This window comes from Leptonychotes weddellii, chromosome 12, assembly GCF_054177405.1.
Source record: "Leptonychotes weddellii isolate Sample4059 chromosome 12, ASM5417740v2, whole genome shotgun sequence".
Classification (NCBI taxonomy): domain Eukaryota; kingdom Metazoa; phylum Chordata; class Mammalia; order Carnivora; family Phocidae; genus Leptonychotes; species Leptonychotes weddellii.
The window spans coordinates 51,741,188-51,753,551 of NC_138380.1; the positions used below are offsets into that span (position 1 = coordinate 51,741,188).

At 34.1% G+C, this 12,364-nt stretch overlaps 1 protein-coding gene across 7 annotated transcripts in view; it reads left to right on the forward strand.

The window, feature by feature from the left end:
• The window catches only part of SNX13 (sorting nexin 13), a 124,546-nt gene extending 113,012 nt beyond the window's left edge, over nt 1–11,534 (forward strand). For 5 of the 7 annotated variants that reach the window (XM_081800443.1, XM_081800444.1, XM_081800445.1 and 2 more), the window contains 5 exons: nt 549–620; nt 3,299–3,444; nt 3,691–3,759; nt 5,423–5,535; nt 7,995–11,534. In XM_081800443.1, coding sequence (XP_081656569.1) covers nt 549–620; nt 3,299–3,444; nt 3,691–3,759; nt 5,423–5,535; nt 7,995–8,242 — 648 coding nt within the window. In that variant the 3' untranslated portion in view covers nt 8,243–11,534. Of the gene's footprint in view, nt 1–548; nt 621–2,932; nt 3,000–3,298; nt 3,445–3,690; nt 3,760–5,422; nt 5,536–7,864; nt 7,942–7,994 lie in introns of those variants that run through there. The other 2 variants (XM_081800446.1, XM_081800447.1) reach the window with 2 other exon arrangements.
• Nucleotides 11,535–12,364: the final 830 nt, after the last annotated feature.

Consider the following 12,364-nt stretch of genomic DNA (forward strand, 5'->3'; position numbering starts at 1 on the left):
TCCTTTTTCCTTACCGGCAACATGAAGGGGTTATAATAAGTGATCTTGATGGTCCCTGCTGTGCTGACAAATGATTTTCAACTAACACCGGTCTCTCCATTTTCCTCATAACTTATCTAAAACAGGTTAATTAGTTTCTTAAGTCTGTTAACTTACTGTCAAGCTCCTTATGGTAAAATAAAGATTGGAATTCTGTTCTCTGGCTGTGCTACTAACTTTTGGTTTTTAAATCATTTAACCTTTCTTAGCTTTAAGTTCTAAAAAGTATAGGGGTTTTACTAAGTAATCTCCCCTTCCAACTCAAAAGTCCATTTTTTTTTTAAAGAAAAAAATCTTTTGGTAATGAAGTAATCACATTTTAACATTGGGTTTCTAATTGTAGAGTGTTAATACTTTTTAATACTATACAAACTTTGTTTATATATCGTTCCAGAAATCAAATTAAATGCTATTATTCTTTATACTCATTTTGATTTATTATTGTATTCTTTCACTGTCTGCTTTAGTGTGTTTATTTTGCTCTGTTTTTATATACTTTTAAATGTTAGGTGCCTCCTTTAATTCCGAAGACTGACTCAGATCCTGAACATTGTCGGGTCTCAGCTCAGCTTGACGATACTGTGAGTTAATTTTATTTTTGGTAGTATTCAACTGTAATTGAAATCATACTTGGTAAATCTTTTTAACTGATTAATGAAGTATAATACGTATACCTATTACTATATACCTCTGTGTATATATTATGTGTTAAGTTTGATGAATTCTTACAAACTGAACGTGTCCATATAATCAGCACTCTAAGCAAGAAACAGAATGTTACACCAATACCCCAGAAAGCCCCTAATGCTCTCTTCCTGTCACTATCCTCTCCCCCACCAAGGATAATCACTATCCTGACTTCTACCCTGCTTTTATACTTTATATAAATGAAACTGTAAGGTATGTACTCCTTTAAGTCTGGCTTTTTTTTTTTTGCTCAACGTTGTGATATTCTTCCGTGTTGTTTTGTGTGATTGTAGTTTCTTCATTCTTGTGGACTTACAGTACTCCATTTTGTAAATATAGTATAATTTATTTGTTGTAATATGAATAGTACTCCTGTGAACATTCTGGTACCTGTCTTTTATTTGATTAAAAAATTAAGTATACATTTCTGTTGGGTCTGTACTGAGGAATGGAATTCCTTGGTTAGAAGGTATTCATAAGTTCAGTTTTAAGAGATACTGTCAAATAGTTTTCCAAAGTGTTTGTGCTGCTTACACTGCTGCCAGCAAAATGCATGAGGATTTCAATGCTCCATAGCCTGTCAACAGTCAGTATGTTATGTCTTTTAAATTTTAGCCATTCTGGTTGTATCTCATATGGATTTCCATTTCTCTGATGACTGTGGAAAAGTTGAACCTCTTTGCATATGTTTGTTGGCCATTTGGGTGTCTTGTCTTGTGTCTCTAGCTCTTTCCTCTATTTTTCTGTTGGCTTGGCTGTCTTTGTCTTTTTTGATTAACAAGAGTGCTTTATATAATCTGAATAGTGGTTCTTTGTCAGATAAAAGTATTTGTGTATTGTGAATATCTTCTAGTTGGTGTGCTTTTGTGCAAAGTATATATATAATCCGTGCGTACTAAAAGGTCACAGGGATCACTTGTGATTTTCTTTAAAAATCTTTTTTGTTTTAGCATGCCGAAATTTAGATTTCCCATTCATCTAGGATTGATTTTTGTGTATGGAGTGAGGGCAGTTGACCCAAGCACCATTTACTGAGAAGGCCCTCTTTTCCCAAGCGTACTGTTTCTCCCTTGTCACAAATTAGATTATCGTATATGTTTGGGTCTGGGCTTTGTATTCTATTAGGCAGATTTATTTTAAAGTCATAATTATCTCCCTTCAGTTTTTCATTGAATTTCCTATAATAAACTGTATTAAACAAAGATAATATTTTATTTGCTTTTTAAGGAGTATTTTATTATGAGTTATGCTGGTATAACATTTGTAACATCATACCTTCTGTTGAAAGTTTTTACAATTTAGCTATTTATTAGAATTACCATGTCTTACCAAACTAATGAGTATATACTCAATCAGAAAATAGAGAAGTATTTATTTGCCTCTGGAGTGAAATCCGTCTCTGCCCCCCACCCCCTCACCAGCCCCAGCCATTCCTTGTTTGGTTTAGCTCTGAGTTTTCAATATGTGGAAGGGAAGGTGCACTAAGAAAATGTTTACAGTGTAACAGTGAAAATAACTCATGCTATTTTCTCAAGATTTAAATTACAACATGGATGAGGAAATGATTGGAAAGAGTATCTTAGTGATGAAAGAATTATAAAATTACTGGCAATTATATGCAGTTTGATTGTAGTTCTAAATCTGTTTTGCTTTGTATATATTTTTTCACATCAAAGCTTTCTCGTCTTTATTTTTTTTTAACTTTTATTTTTTTGCTCTTCTTGTAGTCATCTTTACTTTTTACATCATTAATTGAATATTCCTGTACAAATTTTTACTTGCTAAAAGTTAAAAGAAAATTTTAGGGGCGCCTGAGTGGCTCAGTCGTTAAGCATCTGCCTTCGGCTCAGGTCATGATCCCAGGGTCCTGGGATCGAGCCCCACATCAGGCTCCCTGCTCCACGGGAGGCCTGCTTCTCCCTCTCCCACACCCCCTGCTTGTGTTCCCTCTCTTGCTGTGTCTCTCTCTGTCAAATAAATAAATAAAATCTTCAAAGGTTAAAAAAAAAAGAAAATTTTAGAAGTATAGTGAAATATGCCTTTTGTAATAACTTAGCTATATACTGGATTTTATTTTAGCTTCTTTTTCCTGAAAATACCTAAGTATGTACAACGCACTAAGCAAAACATGTTATTCTGTGTAGATTGTGTTTTGTTCTATTAAATCAGGAGAAATGTTGAGACTGTTTTGTTCTTTATCAAAAAGATGCTCCAGAAAATCGGCGAAGGGGGCCAGCATTTGCCTTATCAAAGCAGTACAGACTCTACTAAAAGTAAAAGAGCTGAATTATTTTTTCCTAAGACATCATAGATTCACTTTGAGAAGTTTTTTTCACTACCACTTTGGAATTGTAGGGTTGTAAAATTCTGTATTCTTGCAAAATGACTGTTAAAAACCTATGTTTTTAAAAATTAGAATGAAATGTTAGGTTATGAAGACCGTAGTATAACTTATTCTCTGATCTCTGAAATTGAGTACCAATCATTTTGTAAAAGCAGCAGAAGTAGCCATTCATAGTATAGATAAGTAACTCAAATAAATGTATTTTCATTTCTTCCCATATTTTTTCAGGTGGATGACAATATTCCACTTAGGGTAATGCTGCTTCTTATGGATGAAGTATTCGACTTAAAAGAGAGAAATCAGTGGTTGCGAAGGAATATCAAAAACCTACTTCAACAGCTTATTAGAGCCACATATGGTGATACTATTAATAGGTACCAATTTTTTTTTTTTCATTCCTTAGAGCTGTTCTTACTTAGCTCTTAAACATGTACTTCTGGAAGTAGATTGTTCAACCTTTGTAGGAGAATTTTCTTCTCTGAGCCTTTTAAGATCATTAAAACAGTCTGTTGCTTTCACAGATAATTTACATACCGATTAAGTTACTTCATGAAAGGAATGCTTATTTTATACGCCTTTTAAAATTTTGACCCTACTAATTTAAATTTCTTTACTTTCAGAAAAATAGTTGACCATGTTGATTGGATGACCTCACCTGAGCAAGTAGCCGACTTAGTGAAACGTTTCAGGTATATCTTAAGACACAGTCACTTCATTCAGGTAGTACAGAGTTTAGCATTGTTATCACTAATTAACATTCACTGCTTTCCTTTTCTTCCTGACCATAAAGTTGGTTTTAATCATCACTGATGAGCAAGAAGAGTTGTAAGAATTATAAACATTTGTTCCGTGGACTTTTTGATCTTTGTTTCTTTAAAACCAGAATAGAAAAGTATAAGAGAATAATCTTTAAGATGTTGGTTATATTTTATCACAGTAATGTGGCTTTAAAGTAATTGAAATCCTTGATTTTAAATGAAAATTTTAAAAAATATGTATGTCTCTGCCTATGGACTAATTATTAACTATTTGAACCCCTGAAAAGAATACAAATTAAGAGCAGTGATACTCCAGTTCATATGTTCATCCTACAAAAATATCCTGAACCCCTCCTCTGTGCCTAGTATTTTGCCAGTCACCAGGGACTGAGATAAAATGTAGCCCCTTCAAGGAAAGCACCACATAGTCAAGAAATAAACCTCTTTCCTAAAAGTGAAAGATAAGCAAGGCATAAATATTCATGGCATCATGTACTCTGAAGTAACAGAAGCAAGAAAGGAGCTATCAATATTGAACATTACTTGCTTGGCACTGTGCCAACTACTTTATGCGTACTTCCTGATTTTACCCTATTTTATGAGATAGGGATTGGTCTCCATTTTGTTATGTGAAAAGTGAGGATTAGAGAAGTTGAGTGGCTTGTCCAAAAGCTCACATGCTGGAAAGCGGGGAACAGCAGTTTAATCTGAAGCTGGGTTTCTCCCCACTATACCGTACTGTTGCCAAAAGTTAGAGCACCTGCCCGGGCATGTACATTCTGTTTCAGGGCCGGTGAATGATGTTTGGTTCACTGTGGAGCAGTGATTCTCATGTTGGAATCACTTGGAGAGCTTTAAAAAGTACTGATACTTGGATCCCATTTTTAGAGTCTGACTTAATCAGTAGAAGGCCTGAACATGAAGATTTTTTAAAGCTCACAGGTGTTTCTAATGTTCAGTCAAAGTTAAGAACAGCTGCTCTGGGGAGTCTCTCCCTCAGACCAAATTCACAGATGGAACCTTAGTTAGTGTGTTCCGTTCTTGCCTTTGGCCTGTGAATTGGAGAGTTGGAATCAAGCACGCTGAGCAAGTGAAGAAGAGGGTATATGTATGTGAAAGGAATGTTGTAATCAGTCTAACTGTAAGGTGTGGATGCAGCATTAGTTTTGTATTGGCTTACTTATAAGGGAACTGAGGGAGATTAACTATAAGGTATCCAAATTCAAGATATTGTGGGGTTGTAGTTGGATCAGATGTTCAATCTCATTGAGATCAGAGGCCTACTTTGAGTTTAAATGGCTGTGATGTAGTCACCTGTATATTCCATTTTACTGTCTTTTTCATTTGTTAGTGTTTATAAGTTATGCCAGGGCAGAATTCATCTGTTACTTCTCTTATGTATATCCTTTTACACCTAAAATTGAACCCTGCTCTTAGTTACTATTTTTTGAATGTCATACCTCTATAAAATTTCAGAAGTGTTTCCACTTTCTACTTATATTTGTGTTTTCTGTAGAAAATTGGGATAATTTTACTGATTTATATCATTAGAAAATGAAAATTTTTACAAAATGTATTTAATTTTTTTAAATAGAGATGCCTTTTGGCCAAATGGCATTTTAGCAGAGACTGTTCCATGCAGAGATAAAGCTATTCGAATGAGAACAAGAGTTGCAGGAAAAACTAAATTACTTTCAATTATGCCAGGTAAGTGAACAGATTTGGTAAAAATCTTACTAATTTGTAGTTCTTCTGAATTTTTGGCACCGAGCATGCTGGGTTAGCTGCCTATTGATTTTCGTAACTACCATTTAATGGCTTACCATGAATTAGGTAGGCACTGTTGCTGTGCATTTCTCATATATTCTTCGCTAACTCTCATAACAGTATTAAGAAGTAGGCACTGTTAACATCGCAGCTTTATATGTGAGCAAATAGAAGCTCAAAGAGGTTAAGTAAGCCACTCCAGGTTTCAAGCTAGGAAGTGACTGTTGGGCTTCTGCTCCATGCTGAGCGACTTGAAAGCCACTGCTTTTGATCATGAGAAAAAAGTGGTGCTTTTAAAAAACCATGTCATTTGCTACCTTGAGCCATTTTGAGAATAAAGTTGATGACAAAATATGTGACACATGAATAAAAGAACATGAAGTGTGAGGTTTTCAGGAAGTATATCTGTTCTACTTCAGAGAACATATTCTTTCAAAGAATCCCTTTATGTAGAAACATTATTAATCTCAATTAAAACATGATTCCGAAGAAAATATACTTAGTGGCATTCTTTTGGTCTAATTTGAATTACTTCTTTAGAACACTGCTGTCTTAGACTCACTTTGTCCCCCTTTTGACTTCTCTCAATAAGAGGGCCTCTATAATATGAAAAGCAATTTTGTGTGGCTGGGTGGTTGTTTGGTCCCTTCTTTAATTATGAATATCTTTGAATATAGATATCTCTTCTCCACATTTTGATAATGAATATAGAGTGGAAAAGGAGTATTTATGAAGTTCATTAACATCATGTAATATCTATTTCTTTTTCTGTAACTTTGTTTTTCTTTAACTTAGAACTATATAGTTCATTTTCATCATAGATTTTAAAATCTCTCTTCTGTCAGTTAAGTTGGAAATTTGCCTCATGGCTATTAATTCTGTCCTACAGACTATACTATTGCGTTTGGAGAAAAAAAGCAAATTACAGAAATAACATTTTAGAACAATAGATGACAATTTAGGATTAGATACTATTTAATATACTGTTAGCATAAACCAGATTGTGCTGTAGACTGATTTATATAGCCAAAAGAAACTAATGCATTTGTCCAGTAAGTATTTCTTGGGAGTGTTTCATGTGCCAGACACTTTCTTTGCACTAATCTTTGCCTTCTTGGAGGTTACACTCTATTAGGGAACCACAGACAGAAGGCAGACAAATAAATAAAGGCCAGTATGTTAGCTAGTGGTAAGTGCTGACGAGACCAGTAGTACAGGAAGAGGGAAGTGCTGGGTGGGGGCAGCTGTGTGAGAAGAGGACACTTGGGTGAAGACTTGAAGGAAGTGAGGCTAAATATAAAGGTATGTGTTTATATACACATAATCCCTGTCTTGTTTTTATTGGTAAATTCATAAGCCGTTTGCTTTAAATTACCCTGTACTCCTAGGTAGAAACATACCTTCTGGAAGTTGCATGGTTTTTTTTTGAAAGCAGTTAAATAGTATTTACTGCTCTTGAGGCCCTGATTATAAATAATTAAGGGTAGTCATACATGTTCCCCTATTCAACTATCTGTAATAACTTCATGTTGCCTGGGAGTAAACTCCACACTTGGCTCACTCTGATAGCCATAGCACTTGTTCCCATTCTTCTCTCCGCTTTCTTTTAAAAGAATCTTAAAATTTAGCCAAACTGTAGTGCCCCCACTTTTTGAACCTGCCTTGTTTTTCCCACTTAGCTCTCATTTGCTCGTTGTTCTCTCCCCCAAAGCTAATCCATCATCTGTTTGTGCCTGTCAAACTCCTGCTCGGGTAGCAAAGTCTCCTTCATTCGTCACTTCCTTGAAGGGAACCTTTCTTGATTATATACCATGTGGAATTCTCCCCTCTGTAAACATCTTTATACTTGGGGTATAAAGTATACTTGCAAGCTTTTTGAGATCGTTAATCAGCTTTCATACACCATTCCCTTACAGTATTTCTCACTGTGCGTTAGACACAGTAAGACTATTTGTATAGTGTTTTAGCCTTTGCAGATCACTTTTCACATTGTTTCGTTAAAGCTCTCCAAATTCTTAGTTATAAGGATTTGGTTGTTATTATAAATCCCCATTTTACAGATAAGGAAACAAACTCAGGATGGGTAAATATCATACAGGTATTTAGGGACAGGATTGTAACTCTAATTTGGGGTTTCACAGTCTAGACCCTGCTTCTTTTTTGTGTGTTTTGTCATCCCCAGTATCTGTTCTTACATAAGTGGATGGATGCATGAAGACATGTGTAAATTTTAATCTCAGTTAGAATATAGAATACATAGCTGAAACACATGAACTGAAGATCTCCTATTTATTACCCTGCTGTGTACTTCACATACTTTAAACTCAGAGGATAGTTTAGGCCTTGTGTTTCCTTTATATGAGTAATGAATGATGTTTTTTTGTCCACTCTTCATTTAGATGAACTGAAGCACATTATCGGGGCTGAAACAACACGGAAAGGTATTCTTCGTGTTTTTGAAATGTTTCAGCACAACCAGTTAAATAGGAGAATGGTTTATGTCTTCTTGGAAGGCTTTTTGGAAACCTTATTTCCACAGTATAAATTTCGTGAACTTTTCAACAAACTGCATTCACGATCAAAGCAGATACAGAAATATAAACAGAAACTTCAAACTACTCAAGCGCCTTCTTTACAGAAGAGGTGACACTCCAATCTCTGAAGCTGGTGTTCATTTTGTCCAGGACTAATAATATGGACAGATCTTCTGGGGCTTAACTCATATACTGTCATGTCGCACCAGTCTTTTAGTGTCTCAAAATAGATTATTAATACATCCATAAGACTGTGGTTCTTCTCATCCTCGTCCATAATCCAGCCACTACCAAGAGAGATTTCTGTGTCTTAAATGATTTGGTGCATACTTTTGCAACATTGAGAGGATACTGCCCCATTCTCAAGCAAGAATGACATTGGTCTCTTCCATTTCAAACTAATCAGCATTCTCCAGCAATGACAAAGTGCCAGAATGTATACGTGAGAGCTGAGGAAAGCACAAAACAATGGTTCACAGATAAACTGGCTAATTTGTTTAACCGTGGGAGACTGAGCAATGTATGATTTGGAGGGATTTGTTTTTGCATAATAATTTTATAGATCTTTATCAGAATTTTGATATAATGTGGATTAGCCAGGTGAATGATCTTTGGAACATCTGCTTCAGGTCAGGGGAAAGTGACAGGATGCCCTTAAAGTATGAAGTAACCTTATACCCTAATTACAGTTTTGTGACATAAAATAAAACCAATCAAAAACAGAATTTGATTGGATTTGTTATTATTGGTATAAAACAAATTTTAATTGATTCTTACGTGCTTTGGGGCTCTGTTTTGCTCTTATGGTACTCAATCATAAGTTTTCTTTTGGTGTTCTGCGTGCAAAAAGAAGCATATAGTGGCGCTCTCGGTTCAGTTTCAAAATTATTACAGTTTTCTTTAAGAGATTACTGATTACACAATAGGGAGTATAATCTCGAAAGAACTGCCAAATACATTCTGTTATTTTAAAAACATGGAAATTAAAAAAAGAACAGCACCATTGAAAGTTACAATGTGATCATTTTAAATTGTGTGATCTAGACATACCTTAGGTGATTGCAAAAGTAGCAAATCAAAGGTTTAAATGAGCTTTTAGTCATATGTAAACAGACAAATTCCTAATTCTATTACTGTGTATATATATATAAAAATAAATAATGAAAACAGAACTATAGTATTTTTTAAAATATGCTTTTATTTATATTTTGCATAATGTAAAATTCTACTAAATAAAGCAAGTTGGCAAAACCCCTGGGTGTATACATTTAAGTCCCTGAAATAATTTTATACCAACAACAACAAATTACCTTTTCCAGTTCTGGAGCCTCTGCATTTCTTATAGTTTTCTCTTTCTCCGTTTGTCCATCTTGGAAGTCTTCATATCCCTTGTATGCAGGATTTCTGCATAGTTTTAAATACTTACACTGACTAAGGGTTTGGATTTGTCAGCATTTTTTGTTTTAAAAATATTTAACACTACAACCTTAAAATAGTGAAGCTACTTATCAGACCACTGAGCCAAGATCCTGGTATTAAAAGAACGTCTGGGTGCTTAAGATAAAGGGACAAAGTTTCGGTATCCCAGTTATTTGGGAGCTTTAAGATGGAAACAAGATGTTATTGTCTTGTTTTCACCGAGATTCTACTTACAAAGTGAAGCCTAATAACAGATTAAAGCCTTCCTTTAAAGCTTTATAATAATAATAATCATATTTATTAATAACGCTGTTGTGCATACTTACAGTATGCATATATTCAGCATGTATTGCATGTCTAAAGAATTACATAAATGAAACCCCTTTCGTTGCAACTTGCAAATGAGAAAAGATCCTTATTGACTCTGGCGGAAGAAATAATACTTTTTCTTCCCAGTGTGTTTCCCTGCCGTGGTCCCCCCCACCCCCCATGCCCCAGGCTTTAAAGGTGAGGATTTGTGAAACATGTCTGTAGGAAGCATCAGCATGGCCATAAGTGCAATGATTCTCAAATATACCCTTGCCCATTTCAAGTATATTTTTGACATAAATAAGTCTAAGAGTAAACAAGAATTCATTTAAGAGCCTAGTGTGTACATATGAAAAGCATTTCCAGATAATGTGAGGAATGCTGGCCATCAACCAGGGAAAGAAAGAAAGGTCCTGCAAAATTGCAACTTTTCATAACAGAGCCCTGCAAGGTAACTGCAATCATACCAAAAACTATATGAGTAAATGGGTTTTTTAAATAATTTTTGTTTCAAGAGTTTATATTTCAAAAGCAGAAATGTCAAATGGTAGTTTATGTAAACGGTTGTGCGTCTTCTCTATGCACATCTATGTTTTACATCAGAGAGCTGTGGTCATGCTAAAATTAGAGATACTTTTTGAATGACTTGGTCAAGCTGTGTGTAAAATATTTAATTCATAAGTCAAGTACAGTGTACTATGTTTAATAAAGTTATTACATTTAATGCATTTATTGCATATATAAATATATACCTGAAGAGGCTTTAAGTCTTCTGATATTTGATTTTTTGAATGTGTTTTTAAGTCAGTGGTGCCTTTAGGCGAGAACCTTCAAAATTAATCATCCTCTTTTGGGTTTTCTGATTTTTTCAGGTAACAAACTATTTAGAAACCATCACTACTAACAGTTGATTCACCTAAAAATTGATTGTATGATTTAAATATAGCGCTTAGCTGGGCATTTCCTCTGATTAGGGTGTTCTGAATAGTTGCTGAAAAAATTGTGCCATTGACCAATGGATGCACTTGGTTAGCCTTAACTTTTTTTTAAAAAAAATTAAAAACTTTCTTGAATATTTCTGTTGGCTCATCTTAAGTTTGTGCTGCTGGTGTTTGGAAAGAATCAAACAGTTAAGTGCTACCAGAAAGTGTATCAATTTTTAAAAAATTAAGAACAATATAAATTTCACAATCTAAAATTTTAATTTTGTGCAATATTTTCATTTAATGCATGTGTATTTGAGTAATTGTAAAATAAATGAATTTTTAATGTTTTGAGATCTAGTTTAAACTGTCTTCTTAACCCAACAACTTACATTCCGTTGTTGCTGCATCCTTTTATTTAAGGACTTGTTTTAAAAGTCTTTTTTGTCACTCCTTGTAAAATTCTTTTGTTACTAGTAAATTTTGCTTATAGGAGCATGGCTCCTGTATTACAAGGGAAAAATATAAAGAGCACATCTTAGGATTATAGTTGTTAAAAGATAATTTGTGCATAACATTGTACAGTAAATGTCAACTGTGTGCCTAACTATTCTATCAATACTTTCCTTCTTTAACAAAGAAGAAACAACAATCAGAATGTCAGTTATTTTTATTGAACTAAAAAGATTAAAATTTTTATTTGGTTTGCGTTATGTTCTGTCCATTAGAAAATACTAATAAAATATTAACAAACCTTTTTGTTGAATTTATTTAGTAGTGATGTATTCTTATTACTTTAAAAAGTGCTTGCTCAATGGTCTTATTTTTAGTATCTCTGTGTATGTTCCTTTCTTTTTATTTTAGAAATCAAGCAACTTAAGTTCCCTAGTGATAGAAGAGCTGTTGAGTGATTACTGATAACTTAGTGAATTTCATTTTTCCATTTATGGGGCAAGTAATTTACGACCACTATGTTCTAGAAACTTCATACTTAACCTATCATACAATATTATAAAGTCATTTTCCCATAGGGAGAAAGAGCTGTACTAAGTATAAGTAGTCCATTAACAGTTTTTATTTGATCTCATTTTTAATTCATAGTCTGCCTAATATTTTAGATGTTTCACTTCTAAAGGCAACAGATTCAGTACTCACAATGTGGCTGTGTCTGGTTGGTCATAATATTTTCAGTCTTGCATCTGTATCCATAGACTTCTCAGACATCAGCTGTGAGTACTTTTACCCTGCTATGGACAGGCATAGTATTTATCAAAGTGCATCCTGTAAAATACTGGTCTCTAAGATGTTTCTGAGCAGTAATTTTATACTTCTATGTAACTTATGCAAATCTACGTACTCTTCCAAACCCTAAAATGTTCCTTTACAAGCCAAATGATACTATCAAAGTTTCTGAAAAGTTCTGGAATAAATAAGTCTATTTAATTTTGTTTACCTAACTTTCCATACCACAGAATTTTTTTGTCATCAACACCTAATAATAGCTTGATAATGTTCCCGAGGAACATGATTTGAAAAATCTTACATGGGGTGAAAAAAAGGGGAAGCATCTTTTTTTTTTTTTTT